Raw genomic sequence first — 22,294 nt, 5'->3', positions numbered from 1 at the left:
TCCTGTTCAAAATTTTTGTTTCCCCAGGAAAATTGAGATTTTAAGCTTTCCAATGATATATCACACATGCATTTCGGACAATTTTGAAAGTTGGCCAAATTGAGGGTCTCAGAGTGGAACTTCAAGTCAACTGTTTTCCGCCATATACTGGTATATCATCTAAGACAAAAGGCACCCATCACTTTATCAAAAGTAAGCCTATATACCTACTGTACAATCAAGCTTCTATATACACATTGAAAAGATTGATGGAGAAAAAAAAATAAAATATAACATTGAAAAAAAGTCTTCAAAAAATATTGACAACATACTAGTTCAGTTCAATTTTTTCAGGCATGCCACTCAGTTTCCCTTTGAACAGGACACAGGGCTACGTCACCCACTACATCACGCAGCCCACTCTTCCGCCGTTTGCGCACTGCTGTCACTTCTCGCTTGCCGACTCATCTGAAGAAAAAAATGACAAATCTGGCCTATCCTCTTCCTCGAGTTGATGAAATGATGCATTAGCTTGCGTTAAATTTAGTTTTCGATTAATCCCGCAACTTTCAAAGTCGCTTGCTCAATTCAACCTCGGCTTTCTCTCCTTAGGTAGCGCCTCGCTCGACAATTTTTAGAAAAATATTTACATTACTTCAGTCCTTCGTGACCTCTCGTGGCTCCTGGGATATGTAGTTTTCGTGGTGCTTTCGGTTTTGAAAAAGGACAAGAAATGATAGAAATATGGATATAAACACATAGTCCATGCAGTGTTTTAATGTTTATTTGTTAGGGCAATATAACGATAAAGCCCAAATGACATTATCTCCAGTTTTACTTGGTTGATTGAGTGGACCTCAACTTCCGCACTTTCAAATGACAACAACCAGCGGCACGTTGGGTGACGTAATTACAGCGTGACGAGGCTTCAAAGATGATATTCGTAAAAGTGTCGCCGACGACACGTCCAGTGTTAAAGGGTTAAACGATTAAATGAGTAGTCACGCAAAACCCTAGTTACTACCGTCATCTGTCTCTTACCTGCTTGGGTTGTGTCCCCTTTGAGACAATCTCCAGCAGGTCAGACGCAGACACAAAATAAAATCTGGGGAAACTCAGCCTCTTGGTTTCCAAGTACTCGGCCAGTGCTTTCTCACAAACGGCCAGCCTCTGCTGCAGGGCCTCCAGGTTCTCGAGGAAACCAGCTTGGTTGGTTACCTCTAACACATTACTGTTCTGCACCACTTTGCTCATCAAACTCTGAGCAAAAAAATATTGAAAAACGTAATAACGTTAATACCAAGTCTGCATCCTGTGAATTCTATGAACATTTGAAATGCATCGGAATAAAAATGTGGAAGCAGTCGAGAGCCAAAAGGATGGCGGAATTCTAAACTATAAAAATATGTTTTGTCAAAGATTTCCTACTAGCATGTGCACCAACTACCTGAAAGTCATCATGAATTCCTTGAAAGCGTTCTGCATCGCTGGCAAGCTGACAGCGGATGTCGTGGCTGTTGGTGAAGATGCTGTTGAGATGGGCCCACGTCCTCTGCACTGACATCCACAAGGAGATGACTAGGTCAGCCACCATTAGCTTCCTCTGCCATACACTCACTTCTGGCTGGAAATATTCCACATACTTGCTCATGAGGATGTTTTGGAGCTGCACCTGGTAAGAAATGCAGCCTTTTTTTCCATCTCCGTCATCTCAATCAATGCGAAGTAGTCTTACTTGGTTGTCTTCCAATGTTTCGATCAGGTTCTCATCTGCTTTAAGGAGAGGGATTCCAGTATTGGTGTGAACATCATAGGACAGCGACATGACTCTCCATGTTTGCTTTATTTCAGACAAAACCTGAATTAAAAAAAAAAAAAAAAAAAAGATTTCATGAAGAGTTTAACACATTAGTTGCCATTGAGGAAGATAGCCGAATATTCATTGGACATCTAGCACTATCAAAAAAGCTGATATGTGTAGCAATGCTGACCTTCTCAATGGCCATTTCTTTCACGGCCTTGTCAACTATATTTTTGACTTCGTCCTCCACACGGTGAAGCTGCAATTCCAACAGGTTTCCGAGAGTAGTGTCTTCTCCCATGACAAATGTCACCTGTAGACAAGATCAATTAAAGGCTTTGAACACAAATCAGACATTTTGAAGGCACTTTTGTAGATACCTTGGTGGTGTTCATCAGCTGCTGCCAGTGTCTCTCCCTGACAGCAGAGTTTTGCAGCTCATTGACGGCTCTCAGAGACGTCAGCAGGTTCTTTACCGTTGACTCCAGTCCCACGTAGACATCCCACAAACGCACATCCTTATCGAGCATCTTCATCTCCTTGAAGGTGCAACAGAAGACGAAAAATATGAGATGCTTTCATAACGGCTTGTCATGTATATCTGCATAAGTTGCACCTTTGCAAAACGTCTGAGCTCCATGTCCATCTGCTCAACGTTGATCTCTTTCCAGGGAGTCTTGGTCCAGTCTTCTATGTTGCTCTGTAAAAGAGAGAAAAAAATCAAGGCCTGTCTAATGGAAGTGAAGTGCATTAGAAGTGTCATACCTTGACAAAAGTGACCATATCCCAAACTGCTTTGACGAGGATGATGTCAGTGCGACATTGCCGAAGTTGCTTGTAGTCTGGGAAGCTGACTTCGAACAGATTGGCAGTTTCCTGCAGCGCCTTCATTTCGGCCTCCATTGCGGCTACTGCTTGATTAGACTGGTGACAAGAACGCGTACTTTCATTTCTTTGGTTGATTGAGTTTCAACACAAGAGCGGTATCACAAGTTCTCCTGTTACATACCAGAAATTTTGATTGCCACTACCAGAGTGGCATTGATGTTAAGGTGTTGCACAACAGTATGTTTGTGTTCAAGATAATTCTAGAATGCATGAAAGGATTATTATATAATTTGCAAAAGATGTTTGTGATAGGAAATTAAAAAGGTGATTAAATTTTGGGGTAGTAAGCTCAAAGGTCAAAGAGGTCAGAAAAGGAATTTTGCCAAGACTTGATAACGGATTAGCCTATTAGTCAAATTTGCAGGTGAATAACTGCTCTCTCAGGGTTTTCCTCTAACTGCAGAATATTTTACACCAGGCATTATTATTTATTTATTTTTTAAATTTTGTTGTTTTAGAAATGATTTTAACTTTAGGATGCAAAATTCAAACTAGTCTCCGTTTGTCTCGACCATGTGTTTTTTTCTACTTAGTATTATGTTTTTACCACATGCATACAACTTTTGACCCCCCCCCCCCAAAAAAATAAATATATATATATATATATATAATTTATTTTATACAATTTTATTATTTTATTTTCACTTTCTAATGATTAACTTTCCTGTAGGTACCGCATTATATTTTAGACACCTTAAACTCATTGTTTGTGTTCTACACAAAGGCAAAGTCGTTCTATGCTTTAATTAGTGAGTGTTTTAAAGTATGTTGGAGGCTCTGTATTCTTTTGAGTTGAACAGATTACAGCTACACTAGGATCCAGTCGGGGGGGTGGGGGGGGGGCAACCATGACGGATCCGGACTGGGAGAAAATAAGGATCCTTTCCCATTCCCATTTGACCCATGTCCTAGGAAGCGACAATTGATTATGGAAATAAATAGGTTTAGCGTCATGGTCCCTGTCGTTATAGTGCTCTTGTTTATTTGTTCTTTTTTAATATTATTTTTCGCTAAAAGGTTTGGATTTTCTTTCCTTTTTCCCTTTTATTGATTTCACATGCGGATGTTGCTGTTAGAAATGTGGTGTGGAAAGGTGCCCCTGACATTGTTGGTAAATGGTGGGAATACACATTGTTTATGTAGTAGGGTTTTATTGTTCCGTCTCCTTTTTTCGATCTTTTGCAGTCAGTCTTGGGATTTTTGTTCAAAGACTACTATTTTTTTCGTTAGGTTCTAAATCATAGTACTCGGTAGATTTGGGCCATTTTTAAGTCCCAGTTTTTATTCTTCAGCCTTTTGCCATTTTTTGTCATTTGAGGTGGAGAATATAACTTTTATTATTTTTATATTTTTTTTATTAGGATATTTATTAATTTTTTGGTGAATGGGTCGGAATAAAGTTTTTCTTTAATTGGGGTGGAATAAAGTTTGCCTACGGGCGTCTGTGTACATCATTTTCAACAACTGGTAAGGAGTGAAGACGTTTTTTTCGAGTTTCGAGTTCATTGTGTCCAAGTTTTTCTTTATTGCAACATTCCGCTTTTGTACAGTACCGCTTTTTCACCATTCTCTAGTCAATGGGGGAATGTTTTTGCTGTGTTATGTTTTTAGTAGGGCTGTCAAACGATTAAAATTTTTAATCGAGTTAATTACAGCTTAAAAATTAATTAATCGTAATTAATCGCAATTCAAACCGTCTATAAAATATGCCATATTTTTCTGTAAATTATATATATATTCTGTAAAATAAATTGTTGGAATGGAAAGATAAGACACAAGATGGTTATATACATTCAACATACGGTACATAAGGACTGTAGTGGGCATTTCACTCTACTGTCATTTAAATCTGTCTATGCTGTCCTCACTCTGAAGCGTCTACTTTTTCCAAAGCTAGACAGCTCGTGAACGACGCCTTAATAATTCTTCTTCCTTTTTCATGTGATTTATTAATAAAATGGCCTCAAACCATTGTCCTCTTTAGACCGTCGTAAAACTACAAAATAAAAGTACACAAGCATTGCATTAGCAACAACGTTAGCTTAGCACGCTATACAGGTTCACTAAACATAAACAAAAAGCGTCTCATACAAAAACTATAACATTTCGCTTACTAACATAATATGTACATTCTTTACAACAACCATACTTACGGACAAATCTTGTCCAAGGATCATATAAGCACAACATTATCAGCCCGAGACGTCGTGCAGCCATAATGAACTGGTAAGGAAACAATAAACCATGTCGCAAAGCGACCACAAGAGTTCGCTGTTGGACAGCATAAAAAGCCTTGCTGTAAAACTTACCAAAAGGCAGAATACTGTCTGAGCGGGACATGTGCGTTAATTGTGTCAAATATTTTAACGTGATTAATTTAAAAAATTAATTACCGCGCGTTAACGCGATAATTTTGACAGCCCTAGTTTTTAGATGTAGTAATTTGTCAGTGATGTTCTTTTTCCTCCTTTAAAAGCTGTTTCTGAGGTGTTTGACACACTGTTGCCTTCCTTTTTGTTTGGGGCTGCGCACAGTTCCCTCTTACTACAGGTGGTGGTTGACCCTAACGTTATGGAAGTGGAAAAGGGGAGTACTTAAATTTTAATTTACTGGCCCAAATTTAACTCAGTGCGGTTCTCACTTTTCCTAATTTAAAGGTTTTTATTCAATGGACCAAATTTAGCTTAGTGTGTCTCTCATTTTTCCTAACTAAAGATTAACTTTATTTTTATTTATGGGGCTAAATTTAACTGAATGGATATCTCATTTTTCCTAGCGACAGGACTAACTTGATTGGTAGCCCGTTTAATTGATCATGAAAAATCGGTCTCAATGCACCTGTACAAAGAGGGCACTGTGAGCTGATGCCTATAGCCATGGGACCAAATACAACCAAGGATAAACCTTTGAGGTGGTATCATATTGTTTTAAAGAGTACTTAACAGGAGTCCTGAGGGGGACTTGCAAATTTCGCACATCCCTGTTTAAACTGTTCATCAATTGCTACATTTCTTCCACCACTTGATAAAGCTAAGTTCTAAGGCCACATCCATGTTTTTACGATCCCCTGTCGGGGCTCGTGAGGGGGATTAAAGGGGAAACGATATCGTCATCGCACACACCATATAATTGTCTGCATTAGTCTAACACATATATAGTCTAACACATACATATGGTACAGGTTGGCACCGTCTAACTGTTTGCATTACTCTAACACACGTAATATAATTAATCAGGAAATAGTATCATTTTCATATTTACGGTAGGACTACACTACTAATATAAAATAAATAGCACACCATAGTTTAATGAGAAGAAATAGAAGAGATACACAATGCCGTCTTATCACAAGATTGACGCACCAACTCATGCAATCAGCTCTCCCAGCAAACTCCAAGGACAAAGCGCTTTGTCCTAAAACAAGTACAACCAGCCCGGACAGCAAAGTTGATAGTGGGCGTCCCAATCCGCGCACGAACCTAAGCCGCCTAAAACCGGCCACCAAGGGGAAGACCCAAAAGCAACGCCCAGACCCACCTTCGGACATGCCTTCGACATGACCCGCGTCAGCAAAGGCTTTAAAAAGACTGGACACTGAGATAACACAGATTTTTTCTGCTCGGAAACATGTAGCCTTGTTTTGGATCCAGAATTGTCCCTCCGTCGTCTGTTTTTGCCTTGTTTTTACCATTGTCGACGAATAAATTGTCAACCTGTTTTCGGTGAGTGTTCTTCAAGCTTTGAAACATGGAGTCAGTACAAAGGGTTAAAATAAGAGGACGCGCGAGATTCGGCCTTCCCGGCGGGTGCACGCGGGGCAGCGTCAGCCGAGCGGCACTTGTTTAGGTTGGTGCTGTCCTCGGGTGCGTCTGGGCCGGGGGGTGCGAATTTCAACATTAGTGAAAATTAAAATAAATAAAAACAGAAATTCACTCTGTTTATATCGCCTAAAGAACACACTAAAGTTGATTTTATTTTTAAACTCATTACCTACCATTGACAGACAGACATCAAATTTATTTAAGCTGGGCGGACTGGCTGTGAATGCTCATCTTTTAGAGCCATGACCAGCGCTAAAAGGCCAATATGGTTTTCATTCGCTCCTCCCAGTCAAAATGAGTAGGACCTTGAAGGGAATAGTATCCTTTCCCATATTTATTGTTTGTATTACTCTAACATGCCCAATATAAAATAAATAGCATTTAATCATAGTTTAAGAAAAGTAGAATATATTTAAAGTATGAGTAGTTTTTGTATTAGTCTAACATGCCCAATATAAAATAAATAGCATTTAATGATAGTTTAAGAAAACAAGTCGAATATATTTAAAGTATGAGTAGTTGGACTTGACTGGAATTTGCAACGCCAAGAAAATGGGCAGATAACAACAATACGGATGCCTGCTGACTACGAAAGCCCAACGGGCGCGTCATGCAGCTGACTGAGCGAGATTAACACTGACGAAGCCAGACAAGCAGGTGATGGCCATGACTTCTACATGCCCACGTCTGGACCACCAAATCCCACTATCAGCTCTTCTGGTAACCAACAATGGACAGTCCAGAACAATGAAAGGACATCTTCTCCTCCCACAAGGAACATCTGATAACAGAGGAACTCGCGACTGAGAGGTTGACACTCAGCACGTTCGTGGCGCTGAGGCTGGCAAAATCCTCAACTCTCGTTGCTGTGACAACAGTAACACCTGAACCCTACTGCTCAATCTATAATAGACAATAACCAAATACAACGCCCAAACACACCATTCTTCCGGCTCACAGCCGCTCCACAAAAGCCTTCAAAAGACTGAATTCTTTAGCTAGTGCTGTTTTTTCTTGGGAATGTGTTGTTGACCTGTGATATGGTGACCCTGGATTCAGTCTTCTTCTTCGTCTGGTTCTGTTTGCTTTTTTGGCCTTGCTGTCTGATTGCTGTCGACTTGGGATAAATGGTCAACTTGTATTTTGAAAATGGAGTCAGTAGAAGGAGTTAAAACTAAGGTGAACGCGCACGAGTTTGGCCTTTTGGCCGGGTTGTTGAGGAATCACCTGCCTGAGTCGTTGGTATTGCGCTAGCGTGGTTTCAGCGGTTTAGCTGAAGTGATTCCGGCAATGTAGCTAAAAGGTCAAATTCCAATATCGTATAGCACCGTCAAAGGCAGCCAATGAGCTCTACTTGACATTACATAGATAACTCAGATCCGATTTATATTCCACAAGCAAAAGTTGTATCACCCAAATAATGTTCCTATAATAATATGTGATATTGATACTGCACCTTATCAATTTGTTTGTACGGCTCCTCCACTCCAATCTTAAAAATGACTTCGGTGCGAAACCTCTCTCTGAATTCATATTGCTTGACCTGAAAAAAATAGAGGCAGCATTTTCAGCTGTTAGAGCAGCTCCATTAAAAAAACTGCACTTGCAGTTGTGTCAGTCATTTATAATGCATGGAAGAAAACGAGAAGGTTTGGATGTCAGGGGGGCTGCCGAAACATTAAACTCACCTCAAAGCGCACGCATTTCCTGCGGATAACTGAAACTTCGTTAGACTGCAGAGGCGCCACTTCATGTTTGACTGTAAAAGCAATTTTCCGTAAACTCTTCCATCTCTCTGGCAGCTCCTGTACAGTACATATACAGTAAATAAGCTGATCCACCAATATATGAGCCGTCCCAAAAGTGATTACACCTTTCTTTTTTTTTTTTTTTTTAAATTTCGTTTCAGGTATTATTGAGACAGACATAAGGCCAAAACCCAAAAGTGTTTGAAAGTGTAAGCTTCGCAGTTTTTGTAAGAAGATTAGTTGTACCATTCTGCAGTTCAATGCCAATTTGAGAAGTTTTATCCAAGTAACTGTAGAGCAGCGGTATTTTTAGTGATACTTGTTATTTTTGGTGTATTTTTATGTTATGTTACTCACTTTAACACAATCGAGTGAAATTAATTGTGATCACTCAAACTCGGTATAACAAATTCAAAACTATTCATTAGCCCACATTTATTTGCAGTGTACTACCATGTTAACGAAATAATCTATATCAACTCATTGCCTGCCATTGATGGTGATGGACGTCCAATCCATTTTAATTGGGAGGGCTGGCAGCAATCATTCATGAGTTAATGCACACTTAACTGTGAGATTTATCGTGACTAATTGCATTCTTTATAACAAGGATTTCAAAAGTATTTTGTTGTTGTATGTTTTTGGCACACTGTAGATGCTATATTCAATTTAATTAAATATAAATGAACGAAACGCAGTTTTTATCAACCTGTTGTAAACAGTAATTTTTAATAAATAAGTAGTAATTTAGGGCTGGAAAACGTGCCTAACATGATCTCCGTTAAGTCAAATCAGGAAAAATATTTTTTTTGTACCCAGTGTTCTTTGTGCGTTCTTTCAGACATGCGCAGATCTGCCTTGTCTAGTTTATGCTTTTCTGACACCAAAACATTCCAGCACACGTCCACAGTGAACCACACCGTCAACTAGAGCTTTCTTCTGGAAGTTCACAATAAATAAATCACTTTAATCTGATTCATTCAAGGTATTTTGAGTACTGTGAAATAGGGATGCAACGATACAGTTAAGTCACGGTTCGGTATGATTTTCGATACGTGGGACCTGATTTTCCATTCGATTCAATACATTTAATGTTCTGAAACAAAAAATACAAGTGTTTATTTTTTATTATTTTTTTTAATTTATTTTGCTAACAAGCAAAAATAACAATGCCATCTTATAAACATGCATTATAGTGCATAATATTTATGTGCTTACTTCTTACTGACCTGAAGAAATTTTGTATAAAAGTGCCGAAAACAATCTTCACTGTTTGTAAAAGGAGGTGTGGCACACTGTTGATTGCTATTACTCTCTTAACAGGTACAGTATGTTTACCACATGAGAAAAACATCCCATCTGTGTAACGTACTGAGGGGCAGTTTACATGGCGACTCTGCGACACAAAGACACAATGACTGAGTAGCGGACTCGCTTCACATGCATATGGTGTCGGCGAAGAGGAAAAATTCTGAATCCTGCCTCCAAAGTGGAAGAATTCGATTGTGGGGGATTGAGGGGGGGCTTGCTCGTATGAATATCAAAAGCTCCCGCGGCGCGAGACTGCGCCGATAACATCAGCACTTGTACACGTCACATTGGGCGTGTGCAGCGGTGCTACTAAACATTAAAAACAGCGAATATGGCGGAATGTCGGTTTTAATTTACTGTTTTAATAATATTTTTAAATTAAATATGTTGAATGTTTCCATTTTTGTGCCTTTCTAAACAAAAGAAAAATGCCATTGCTTCAATTGGGCGGGCATATTTTTTTCCAGGCTGAGGAGCTTGTTGGGGTCAAAGTGCATCATTCGCTGTCGCCTTGTAAGTCTGCACTGCCCCCTAGTGCCTGGCATGAATACTACATCGTTTTCATGCGGAAATTATGACATTGTTCGAATGGAGACAGGCCCATATATATGCAAATTTGAAATTTTTCGTATTCTCGGAGAGTCACCATGTAAACGGCCCCTGAATTAACAAAATTTGCAGCATTATCTATAGTCACTGCTAAGGATTGATTTGGCCTGCTTAACTTCCATTCAGTCATGGCGGTTTTTAATTCATCGATGTAGTATATGGACTACGCGTCCCATGGTCACTCTGGGCTCACACAGCCAATGGCGTGGGATCTAACTTAGCATATCTCGGTTGCTATATGATGATATCAAGTTTGTGCGCGCGCAAGTGTTGTCAGGCATTAAAAAAGTTAAACGCCACAGAAGTCACGTCTACTCATTACTGCACAACACCAGCATTTGACAATCGACTTTCATAAACACATTTGCCACTCATTGTTTGTCATGTAACCGTGAGTTAGCGCTCTGTGACCCACTGTCTTAACCTGTCTGTTGTCAAACCAAGGTTAGCTAAGTCGGCAACACTATATCGGCGGTCTTTGTTGTTCGTATCCGGAAAGGCAATCTTTATTCAATATGTACGAGTGGGAATAGCATATCAGCTCACCCAAAATGCTGCCAAACAAACTATCTGCACAATTTTGAAGCCGTCAAGCTGCCTCCTGAAGTTACTGTCTTTCCTCACGAACAATGATCCTCGTGAGCCACAGTTCCAACCTTTCATGCAGTTTGGGGGAGGAGTGGAGGAGGGGGGTGCTTGCGGCAGAGTTTGTTTTTTCAAGGCAAAGGTGCATCGGACATTTTAGCGAGAGAGACGACAAAAGACAAAAATAAATTCGGAAAATACATTTTGGGAGCTTTTCATTTAGATTGAATGTTTTTGCGTATTGAATCAAAGAAGGCGTATTGAACGGTTTAATATAAAACCAAGTATTGTTGCATCCTTACTGCAAACTCAAAATAAACAATTCACTATAGTCCAATTATTAAGTTCAATTTGAGTTTTTTAAAATTTGAAATAGTTAAGTCAATTGCATCTAATCAATGTCAGTAACATAAATTAACATTTTCTAAGGCAGCAAGTTTGCATTTTTCTTAAGTAAAGTCAAATTATCATATTTTAATTTGTACTTTTTCACCGCTGATTTTAAGACTGAAAAAGTTGTTGCCAGGCATTATGTTTTTGCGTCTGTTTTACATAATTGACTAAGCTGTCTATTCCATGCACATGCATTTGTGCACCCACTTCCAGCTGTGTGTAGACACTCTCCGGAAGTTTTTGCCCATAAGTTTTGAGGAGCTCCGCTGTAGATTTAAGAGGTTTAAAGTGCTGCTCGTTGCTGATCTGGCGGTCTCTCGTGGCCATGAGGTGTCCCATAACGTCCACAAGGGCGGCGTAGTCTCCATCGGACACCTTGTTAGAAAGACCGAGGGTTGTGTCGTGGACAAACGATGATAACTCCCTCACACTGTAGGATAGAATGCAATGGGGGACATTTCATTAAATAAAGCAGTAAGAAATGCCAGAATTGTAACCGTATGAAACTAATGATTGACAACATATTTTCACACATTTTTCACTTAATCCTGAATTAAATGCTATTGCCAATTAATACGTTTTATATTGGTGTTTTATTTTTGTTCTTGTTTTTATTCTGTGTTGCTTGTTGTGCACGATTCGGCTGTTGAGAGGTGCTATATAAATGTGTCTAGATTTAAACTTTTCTAATAGGAACTCAAGATTTTTATTTCACTAACTTTTCAAACCAGGTTTTATGTTTGGCATCCACATTACTTAAATAATGTTGGAACGTCATTCCTCCAAAAAGGATGGCATGCATGAACGAATTATGAACAACACTGTGCATATTTTTGTAGCCTATACATTTCTGAGAAAAGTCTTCAAAACAAAGGAAAATGTTAACTTTTTGACCACCACTGACCTGTGATCGACGTCCAATTTGCTTGGATGATAGATCAATGGATGATCAATAGATGGTTTAAATTTAAAATCCACTTTTTCTTTTTCTAACTACTACAACAGTGAATGAGTTTATGACTGTTCGGTGTGTAATAGAGGCTTTCAAAATTGGGAATCTGCATGTGTGCATGCATGGGTCAAACCTTTGGTTGACATGATTAAGTAGATGCTCCTTGAACATCCAGCTCCATCTCTTTATGATATTCATCAACGTGTACTTGAACGGTCTGATGTCCACTTGCAACCAGCCACAGAACACCCTCCTATCCTCCATCTTGTTCACTCTTTCATGTAGAGACTCAAACAGATTGATCTGCCAGTATATAAAGACATATTGATTGCCAGTGAAGGAATTACCCCAAAAACGATGTTGAATTCATTCATTTTTCTTCTGAACTGAGGGTGCTGGAGCTTATACAAGCTAACAATGGTCAGGGTACACCCTGAGCTGGTTGCCAGCCAATCACAGGGCACACAGAGACAACCATTCATTTGTGATTGTGCCACAGTCATTGCGTGCTAAAATGCTTGCGCAGCTGCATGCAGGTCACAGTGGTATTGTTAAAATGAAAGAAATGGCGAGAAGTTATTTTTGGTGGCCAGGATTAGATAAACAGATCGAAGAGACGGTAAAAAGTTGTTCATCTTGCCAGAAGATTCGCAACAATCCACCTGCAGCCCCACTTCATCCTTGGGATTTTCCTCAGGACCCTTGGCACCGCATTCATATTGACTTTGCGGGGCCTTTTGAAAATCGAATGTTTCTGGTTGCTATCGATGCCCATAGTAAGTGGCCAGAGGTAGCTATCATGAAATCAACCAAATCGGAAAAGGCAATTGACAAGTTAGGGGAGATGCTTAGTCGTTTCGGAGCCCCTGCACAACTCGTCTCAGACAATGGCCCCCAATTTGTGTCAAAAGAAATGGTTGAATTCCTGCAAGCCAATGGGGTTCAACACATTAAGTCGGCTCCCTATCACCCGGCAACCAACGGCCTGGCAGAGAGGTTTGTGCAGACCCTCAAACATGCTCTCAAAGCATCACAAGGGCAAAGTACACTCCATCAAAGACTACACGAATTTCTCCTCAAATACCGAACATCTGTGCACGCAACTACCAAAGTGTCGCCAGCGAGCCTCATGTTTTCTCGAGAGATACGAACTGGCATGGATCTTCTGAAACCACCAACCCTGAGCGAGATTGTTCAAATGGATCAACGGGAGCAAGTCAAGTACAGAGACCTGCATTCCAAGAACCGAGTTTTTGCACCTGGTGACTCTGTTATGGCCCGGAGTTACCAGAGTAAGGAAAAGTGGGCCCCTGCCACCATCATTGCTCAAACTGGGCCTGTTTCCTACACAGTTCAGACAGCTGATGGGGTTTGGCGTCGCCATGTGGATCAATTGTTGGGAACACCAGACACTACTCCAGAACTGTCTCTTGATTGTGATGATGCTAGTAGTGTAATTATACCAGAAATGTCTAGCTTACCGGATGTGTCAAAAATACCAGAAATGTCTATCTGACCGGATGTGTCAAACCCAAACAATCCTGCTGTAATTGTGTCTAATTCAACCAATGCACAAACTGAACCTGAAACGGTATCGGAACCTGTTTCCACAAGTGGAAAATCGGAAGTGACTGTTGAACGTCGTTATCCTGCACGTGACAGGCGACCGCCTGATATGATAGATTGGATTCATAAGTAATAAGTAATGATGGAAAAACAGAAGGTATTTTTGTGTTTATTTCTGGGACATGTTATGTAAGGGGGGAGGAGATGTGACATATTTATGTCACACTGCTGTCGCCATAGTGTGCACTTCCTGTCGGTGTGGTATTACAGTATAAAAGGGGATCTCTGTTATGTCTCTGTGACATATATGATGAGAAGCACACTGAATAAAGAAGTGTTGTTTCATTCAAGTCTCGGCCTTACATGTACTTAGATCAGGGAAGTACATAACAAAAGTCACTGAGCCACATGGAAGCTAACCGTCATATCCTATTGTTTAGCCACAACTGGATCATTGCCATATTACTATTTGTCCTTCACACATCTGCTGGAAACGAAATGTTGTTTAATCCATCTGAAGGCAACTGGGAAATTGATTTATTATTCACTGATGATTTTACAACATTGTTTGGGTGTGCGCTGGTCCTCATGGGAAATGCAGTCTTCCTTAAGGCAAAAACACAAACGCTTTTATCCATCGGCGTCGCTAAAATCGACCAAAACTAAAAAGCAACCAAGAGTTGCTTTCAATGTAGAATTTTCCAATTTTTAGTTGTAGTTTTCCTACCACCTAAAAATATAGCCAGAATTAAGAGGCTTCTGTCTAGACAAGACATGGGTACACTTAAACATGCATTCATTTTCAGTAGATTGGACTATTGCAACGGTATATGTACAGGTTTTTAATAAAAATCAGTCAGGAAGCTGCAACTAGTACAGAATGCTGAGGCCAAAGTCGTTACAAATACAAGGAAAGTGGACCATATTGCAATGGTTATAAAATTGTTACACTGGCTTCCAGTAAGTCAAAGGATAGACTATGAAATGCTACTGCTTGTCTACCAATTACATAATGGCCCTGGGCCAAAATACAATTTGTTTGTCCTCTATTAAGCATCTAGACCTTTAAAGTCGTCTAGAACTGGTCTGCTCTATGCTCCAAGAACAGGAACCAAGGAGAGTGAGGCAGCATTTTAGTTACAATGCTCCTCACCTTTGGAACTAGTTACCTGAAGGTCTGAAGTGTGCTCAAACTGTTAGCTGCTTTAAATCGGGGCTTAAAAACGCAATTGTTCACCACAGCATATTCATAGCTGTCTATACAATTCAAATTAGTTATTTGCTTTTTATTCATTTTTTGGTTTCATTTCAATTTAAATTATTTTCTAATTCTAATTTTTATTTCCTGTTTCAATTGTTTTCGTTTTTAACTTTCTTTTTGATTTAATGTGATTTTTACGAATTATTTTATCTTTTTGTGGACCTTCAAGCGATGTAAATCACTTTGAATTGCCTTGTGTTGAATTGTCCTATACAAATAAATTTGCCTTGACTTGTCTAATCAGTTTAATGTACTTTTTATTCCCCCAATGGTTTTTGATGTACAGTAAATGATTCAGGGGGTTGTTAAACGGACCTGCTCTTTAAAGTTTTCCAGGGTGGGTGGGTTCTTCTTCAGTTCATAGTCAGCATACAACTCGGCTTCCTCTGTACTTAAAACATGACCATAAAGCAGGAACTGCCTCATGAATTCAGACCTGTGAACGTTAAAAAGTCTGCAAATCATCCCCTTTAAAGAAAACATTAATACTTCCCCCACATTCTGACCTGTCATCAGTCCAGAGGTATCGGTAGCTGTTAAATGATCCTTGATATTCTCTGACCTGAAAAAACATATTACAAGCTGAATAGCTTCTGCTACATAGTAATCGGACTTTTAGGAGGATGGGGTCAGACTACTCACCCTGACGACGGCCGCGCGCACTCGGGAGCGTAAAGTGTAGCACATTTCTGACAAATCTTTCATTTCATTGATGTCACTCTGCATTTAAAAAAGGGAAATTGATAATGTCAAAGAGTTAGACTTACAGCATGTGTGTGAAATATTTACTAATGTAATAACACTGGAGGGGAGTTATGTTTGACAGCTGCTTCGAGCTAAGGTTTGGGTGCAGAATCTAAAACTGTCACATCCAATTTTTAAACTGTAGAACACATATTTTCCTAAAAAATATAAACTGCCATTGACAGTTATAGATATCAGATCCATTATATAGCTGGCATTAGGGATGGGAATTGATACGATTTTTTCGATTCCGATTCCATTATCGATATTGCTTAACAATTAGATTCTTTATCGATTCTCTTATCGATTCTAATTTGGGGAAAAGAAGAACAAACGTTTTGATTGGCATCGAGTTTGTCTAATCAGAAGCCACAACCTTACAAACTCACAACGAGGTCAAAAGAGGCCCAAAGCCTCAATGTTAACTGTGGCAATAAGTGGCAAATGCACAAGAATGTTTAACATTTTACTGAAACATTTTTCTAATAGAAATAAAAAATATTGGTATATATTGGCATATAGGTCGTTGTTCTGCCTTTGGCAATATGTGTTAAGCAGGGGTCCCCAAACGTTTTCCTATGAGGGCCACATAACTTTTCCCTTCTCTGATGAGGGGCCGGGGTCATTTTGTAAAAGAAAAAGTGTGACGATTGCAGGAGTGCCTAAATGTAAAAAAAATATTGTTTTTCAGAAAGCCACAATCAGCCCTTGCGCTTCCTCATGCGAAGAAGAACGCGCTCACGCGAAGAAGTGCCGCATCCAAGCGAGTGAGCAAGTTCGTGACAGAGGGAAACACTGCTACGAGCCCACGTTCTTTGTTAATGTTTGTAAAATATCTACAGAGGCAACGCCTGTATGTATCATCTTTTGTGTTGTTGTTGTGTGTTTCCACTCGCGTTCGGACACCAGTTGTGTAGTGGTTTGAACGATGTGCTAATGCTAGCAAACGCATGCTAACCATTTGTGTTATTATTGTATTAGCAGCTAATCATCGCTGATTTACGTTGATGCAAACCTGTTTGCTATTGGGGACGAAATTGATTTGTTTCATTTCTATTTTTACTTTCACTCTTCAAGTGATGGTTGAATAAAGTCAGCATATTATACCAACATCTTCTGCATTGTCATTTGGGAGTTTAGCCCGCTGTATAGCCAGGACTGAGACTTAGCGTCTCGGTGAGGACATTGCGGTCGTATTCCCACCCGATGCAGCTATCTCCACCTTGCAATGACTGCAAGTCGCTTTGTTGTAATTTTTCCTAGTGAAGTGAAGACAGACTTTCGAGCGTTTGAACCTACGTGCTGTCATTGTTTCCGGCTGCAATGCTCGCGCTAAACCATCGTAACCTTATATTTTCACCCTCTTCCAGGTGAAGTGTAGCCAAACTTTGGAGCGAGTGGTTCTTGACGCCATGCTAGTTTGATGCGTCTGGACAACAAGACACGTCACGACGCAATATGCGTCTTTAGGAATCGTTAAAGGGATCGTTAAAGCTTTTTCATTGTGATGTCGAGGCCTCAAAACACTAGGAACCACTTGGGAATTGGAATCGGATTTCGATTCCCATCCATCCCTAGCTGGCATTGAGTGACCATGTTTCACTGCCATTGACGGCGCTAGACGACCAATCCAATTTGACTGGGACAGGCAAGTGAACGGTAATATTAAAAAACTGCATGCAACAAGTACAGTGATGAAAATAAGTATTTGAACACACTGCTATATTGCAAGTTCTCCCACCTAAAAATCATGGAGGGGGCTGAAATTTACATTGTAGGTGAATGTCCATTGTGAGAGAGATCATCTAAAATGAAAAGTCCAGTATTCACAATGTATGATTTTTTTTAACGATTTAATGGTTCAAATGGTCATAGGCAAACGTATGACAGGCCTTGACACGTGCTGGTTTAAGCAGGGGAACCTTCCGTGCCATGCATGATTTCAAACCATGTAGTCTAGAGTATTACCGACAGTAACCTTGGAAACGGTGGTCCCAGCTCTTTTCAGGTTATTATTGACCAATTCCTGTCGTGTAGTTCTAGGCTGATTCCTTGCCTTTCTTAGGATAACTGAGACCCTACGAGGTCATATCCTACATTGGCTCCACCCCGATTGAGATTGACGGTCATGTTTAGCTTCTTCCATTTTCTAATGATTGCTCCAACAGTGGACCTTTTTTCACCAAGCTGTTTGGCAATTGCTCCGTAGCCCTTTCCAGCTTTGTGAAGGTAAACAATTTTGTCTCTGGTGTCTTTGGACAGCTCTTTGGCCTTGACCATGTTACAAGTTTGAGCCTTACGGATTGTATGGGGTGGACAGGTGTCTTTGTACTGCCATCGACCTCAAACAAATGCATCTGATTCAGGATAATACATAGAGTGGGGGTGGACTTTTAATAGGTGGACTAACAGGTCTTTCAGGGTCAGAACTCTAGCCCAGCGACCGGGACCGCGCAGAAATAATAAATCATTTATTAATGACTGCATTCTGGCCGATTGACTTGGGCCTTTGCCGCTTAACACACCAATATCCCTGTCTACTCTAGAAATACAACTACAGGATAGGAGGTCGTCATAGAAATGCATTGATTGGACTGTTAGCAGTACATCTTGTTTTGAATATCTATGTGCGCTTGGCCTCGATAATAACGTATGACGTAGGTCGTCGCCCATCACATTTGTTCCCAGAAATAATTAGCCCCCACACTAGAATGACTGAAAAACAGACGTCTTTGGACAGATTTTTACGGGGAAACGGGAACCTGACGAGTCAGAAGATGAGCCTACAACCTCGAAGAAAACAAAGTCAATGCTACTTCCCAATCAAAAAAGACCCACGGACTGCGAAGGAGTGGATTCGTGACCCGTATGTGAATAAACCGAGTGATTCGAGCATGTCTGTGCAACAGGAATATCAGCTTGTAGAGATCGCAAATCACGCCGACCTTAAACGTGCAATTGAGACAAAAACTCTACCGAGGTTCTAGATTAAAGTCATTTCAGAATATCCTGACATCGCCAGGAGAGCGCTGAAAACTGTGCTACAATTTCCAACATCGTATCTTTGTGAAGCGGGCTTCTCTCACTCTCCCATCTCGGGACCATCTCGTCTAAAACGAAACAAGCTCAGGCCTCCCACTTTCCGCGGGTGAGTTGTATTTTCCCTGCACTTAACACGACGGGGCTAAAAACAAATGTTATTTTATATTTGCTGTATTTTTCTGCTGCACATTGCCGGTGTTCTGACAAATTTGGCATGCGCGTAACGTTAAAAATGACCGCGAATGCAGAGATTCCAAAGTACACACTAAAAATTTTCTTTAAAGAAAGGAATAGTCACTTACGTTTGCCATGTTAGCTGCACACAGCAACTGCACGCAGCTCTCACTTCACGACTTCGCCGTGTCGTTAAGCATTAATTTACGCCATTTTTGCGTTGCACATGTACGTATGTTTATGATGTAAATAGTTTTTTAGCACCGTTGGATATCATTGAGAGTCCATCAGATTATAAAAGCGGGCTTTTTTTCACCGGCACTAAAGCTTTGGGAGCAAAATTTGACAGAACACCCAAAGACCCAAATCACACCAGTCCGTGGTGCAAAAAAGGTTGGGGACCCCTGCTCTAGCTGATAGACAGGTGTTCAAATATTTATTTTCAGCTGTATTACGCAAATAAATTGTTAAAAAAATATATGCACTGTCATTTCTGGATTTTTCTTTTGAGATTATCTCTCTCCAGTGGACATGCACTTACGATGAAAATTTCAGACTTTTCCATGATTTCTAAGTGGGAGAACTTGCAAAATACCAGGGTGTTTAAATATTTATTTTCTTCACTGCATGTGCTCAATTAATGCAAAGGTTCAAATATTTACATCTATTGAAATATGAAAGAAATAGGCATAAGTGCAACGTATTTGTAACACTATAATATTGTTACAAAAGAGATGGCTATTGTAATTATAATTGTGAGCAAGTAGTTGAGGTAAAAAAATATATTTATAGCTTTTTTTAGGAGTGTTCAACTTTAGGACGATCATAACACTTTCATCACTATAACTTATGAACCTATTGTCTAAAAACCTGTATAAAGTACAGGAAAGAATTTTTAAATTGACCCCATAACAAACCTCGGTGAAGTCCCCACCCCCCCTCCAATCAGATGCCAATTTATATAAAATTGATGTCAATCGTTTGAGCTACTTTTGTGCTTGCTTGTGCTGCTATCGTTTTTTTAACTATTTACAATTCGTTTATCGGTCAATCTGAGGTCAACCATCCCCCAATTCTGATGTAACGTTGCTAAAAATTGCGTCAATCGTTTATGCTTCATTTGTGCTAGTTTCTGCTGTAAAAGTTTTGAATGGAGATATTAATTTCAAATGACGACGTGACTCGCAGCCCCCAATTTACTGCAAAATAAACCCAAAAGATTGCAATTCGTTTGTGCTATATTTGCGCTACTTGTTGGGACACCTCTCTGTTATTGAGACAGTTGGTATACTCCGTCAGCCGCGACGGAGGGGCTGCAATTGACAAACGTAGCATAAACAAATGTACTATTTTGGGTACATTTTGCAATAAATCGGACAACTTCACAATGGCCTAAAATAGATAATTGCCCTCTGGTGGCTGAACTCTAATTCTTTCAATATGCATGCACATTATGATATTATTGACCTGGTAATGCTCCACATGGCTGTGCTTTGCAACTCTGGGGATAAAGGATGCCATATTTAGAATGTTGGCAACCATGTTGTCCACAATATCAAAGAAGTTGCCTCTGTTGCTGAAGTCTATTGGGGGTTCGAAACACATCTCGCTGCCGTTTAGCACCATTTGGACCTCAAACAGTGGATTAATATGCTTGGTTGGATCGGTGTTGTTTAGCAGGTACTGTAGGGAGCATTGGATGGCGCTAGAGAAGCCTGCTAGGATCATTTGGTCCACGTAGTCAGAGTAGGCCTGCCACTCGTTGCTGTTCAGGTCTGACACTGCCAGGAGTGACTGGTTCTCCTGGGAAGAAAGAATTTGTGCAAAATGTGGTGCATCATGTTTGCTCAAAAGTCGACAGAAGTGGAATAAACTGTTAAAGCAAAAGTGTATTTCAGTTTTCATTGTACAATCTCTATTCAAACGCCTGTATGAAAGGCGGAGGTTAGGTTTTCCATTCCGCATGTCTTTGTGTACGTTTCTGTTCAAGATAATTCAAGAACAGGAAGAAGACAACAAGAAAAAGAACGGGTTTATTGTCAATTCTGTCGATTCTGATATGTATGTCATATGAGACAGGAGGAGATGATTAAATTTTAGGGTAATCAGTCCAAAGGTCACAGACATCAGAAAGGGAATTTCGCCACATATTCATTAACCTATTTAAATCAAATTTGCAGGGCAGGTGATATGATGAAAAGAGAAGGAGCAGTGTTGGGCACGTTACTTTAAAAAAGTAATTTGTTATAGTTACTCACTACTTCTTCCAAAAAGTAACTGAGTTAGTAACTTAATTACTCTATAGTAAAAGTAACTAGTCACCAGGGAAAGTAATTATTTCCGTTACTTTAAAAAGAAGTTGTTGTATGTCAAAGAATTTGAAATTGTCTGAGCAGTATTCGAGTCAGTTGAATAGAGAAGAACAGACAGGTAGTTGTGTTATAGAACCTTGTAATATTTATTGCACCTCACCAGCAACAGATTTATCCTACACTTGAAGTGCAACAAAAATAAACAGTGAACAATATAATAAAATAACAATCAGCAGTAAACAATATAAAGTGAGTTTAATCAATTAAATCTAACTCTCACAACCTGAGACAACTGATCAAGAAGACATAGCCTACTGTACTTCAAGTATTTTGACTTGAAATAGCGTTTATATCTCCACCTCGTAAAGGACTAATTTTCCTCTGAATGCTTTGCCATCATATCCCTCTGCATCTGTTTTGCGTGTGTGTGTTTGCCGCACGCGCTGTTCCGGTTTGTGTGCGAAAACACTGGCTCTGATTGGCTTACCATGACACATGACTCTAACCCCTTAACCAATCACAATCACTTCCATCCCATCTATCCAGGTGATGCATTCTGGTAGCCTCGTCCCCCTACTCCTCCCGTCACCCTCAAAGCTTCTGCCGTCCTCAAGATGGAAGCAGCATTCTTGCTGGCTGACAGTGGGGGAAGGGAACGAGGCTAGCATTCAGGTGTAGCAAAAACAGAAACGTTAGCAAGCTTTGGAAAGCATTGTCTAATTGAATGAGCAGGGACAAACAGCCTGGAGTCATAAGAAGTACGTGCAGTATTATTCTGATCCAGAATTATCCGAGGCACCCTAAAGTGCACACGGCGCCAATATTGTTTTGCTCACATGATGCGGGAGTGAGTTAGACACACAGCCTGCCTAGAGCCGTATGTTTGTGTTAATGTTGAAGTTATACGTGCTATTAAAGAAACACAGTGCCAGCACGTCCTGTGTGGTATATCTTTGCTACGAAAAAGCACAAAACAAAACACGTGCACTATTCTCGAACCTGAACGCACCCCAAGTCTTGGATGACAAATAAACAGAGCAGAGTTGACTCGCTACGGCTGGTAGTTTCTTCAATTTATTCAGAGTAAGTAACGACCATCAGTAACGGT

At 40.1% G+C, this 22,294-nt stretch overlaps 1 protein-coding gene across 1 annotated transcript in view; it reads right to left on the bottom strand.

The window, feature by feature from the left end:
• The window catches only part of dnah9l (dynein, axonemal, heavy polypeptide 9 like), a 124,111-nt gene that overhangs the window by 80,145 nt on the left and 21,672 nt on the right, over positions 1 to 22,294 (bottom strand). The window contains exons 16-30 of the mRNA XM_057857690.1: positions 20,342 to 20,677; positions 15,557 to 15,634; positions 15,421 to 15,476; positions 15,230 to 15,350; positions 12,221 to 12,390; positions 11,343 to 11,565; positions 8,178 to 8,294; positions 7,946 to 8,032; positions 2,546 to 2,704; positions 2,397 to 2,480; positions 2,161 to 2,319; positions 1,971 to 2,093; positions 1,715 to 1,837; positions 1,427 to 1,651; positions 1,021 to 1,239 (exon numbers count right to left, since the gene is read on the bottom strand). Coding sequence (XP_057713673.1) covers positions 1,021 to 1,239; positions 1,427 to 1,651; positions 1,715 to 1,837; positions 1,971 to 2,093; positions 2,161 to 2,319; positions 2,397 to 2,480; positions 2,546 to 2,704; positions 7,946 to 8,032; positions 8,178 to 8,294; positions 11,343 to 11,565; positions 12,221 to 12,390; positions 15,230 to 15,350; positions 15,421 to 15,476; positions 15,557 to 15,634; positions 20,342 to 20,677 — 2,280 coding nt within the window. The remainder of the gene's footprint in view (positions 1 to 1,020; positions 1,240 to 1,426; positions 1,652 to 1,714; positions 1,838 to 1,970; positions 2,094 to 2,160; positions 2,320 to 2,396; positions 2,481 to 2,545; positions 2,705 to 7,945; positions 8,033 to 8,177; positions 8,295 to 11,342; positions 11,566 to 12,220; positions 12,391 to 15,229; positions 15,351 to 15,420; positions 15,477 to 15,556; positions 15,635 to 20,341; positions 20,678 to 22,294) is intronic.

Source organism: Corythoichthys intestinalis, chromosome 14 (assembly GCF_030265065.1).
Source record: "Corythoichthys intestinalis isolate RoL2023-P3 chromosome 14, ASM3026506v1, whole genome shotgun sequence".
Lineage (NCBI taxonomy): Eukaryota > Metazoa > Chordata > Actinopteri > Syngnathiformes > Syngnathidae > Corythoichthys > Corythoichthys intestinalis.
Note: the sequence above shows the minus strand (reverse complement) of the source record. Positions and strands in the feature narration are given on the sequence as shown.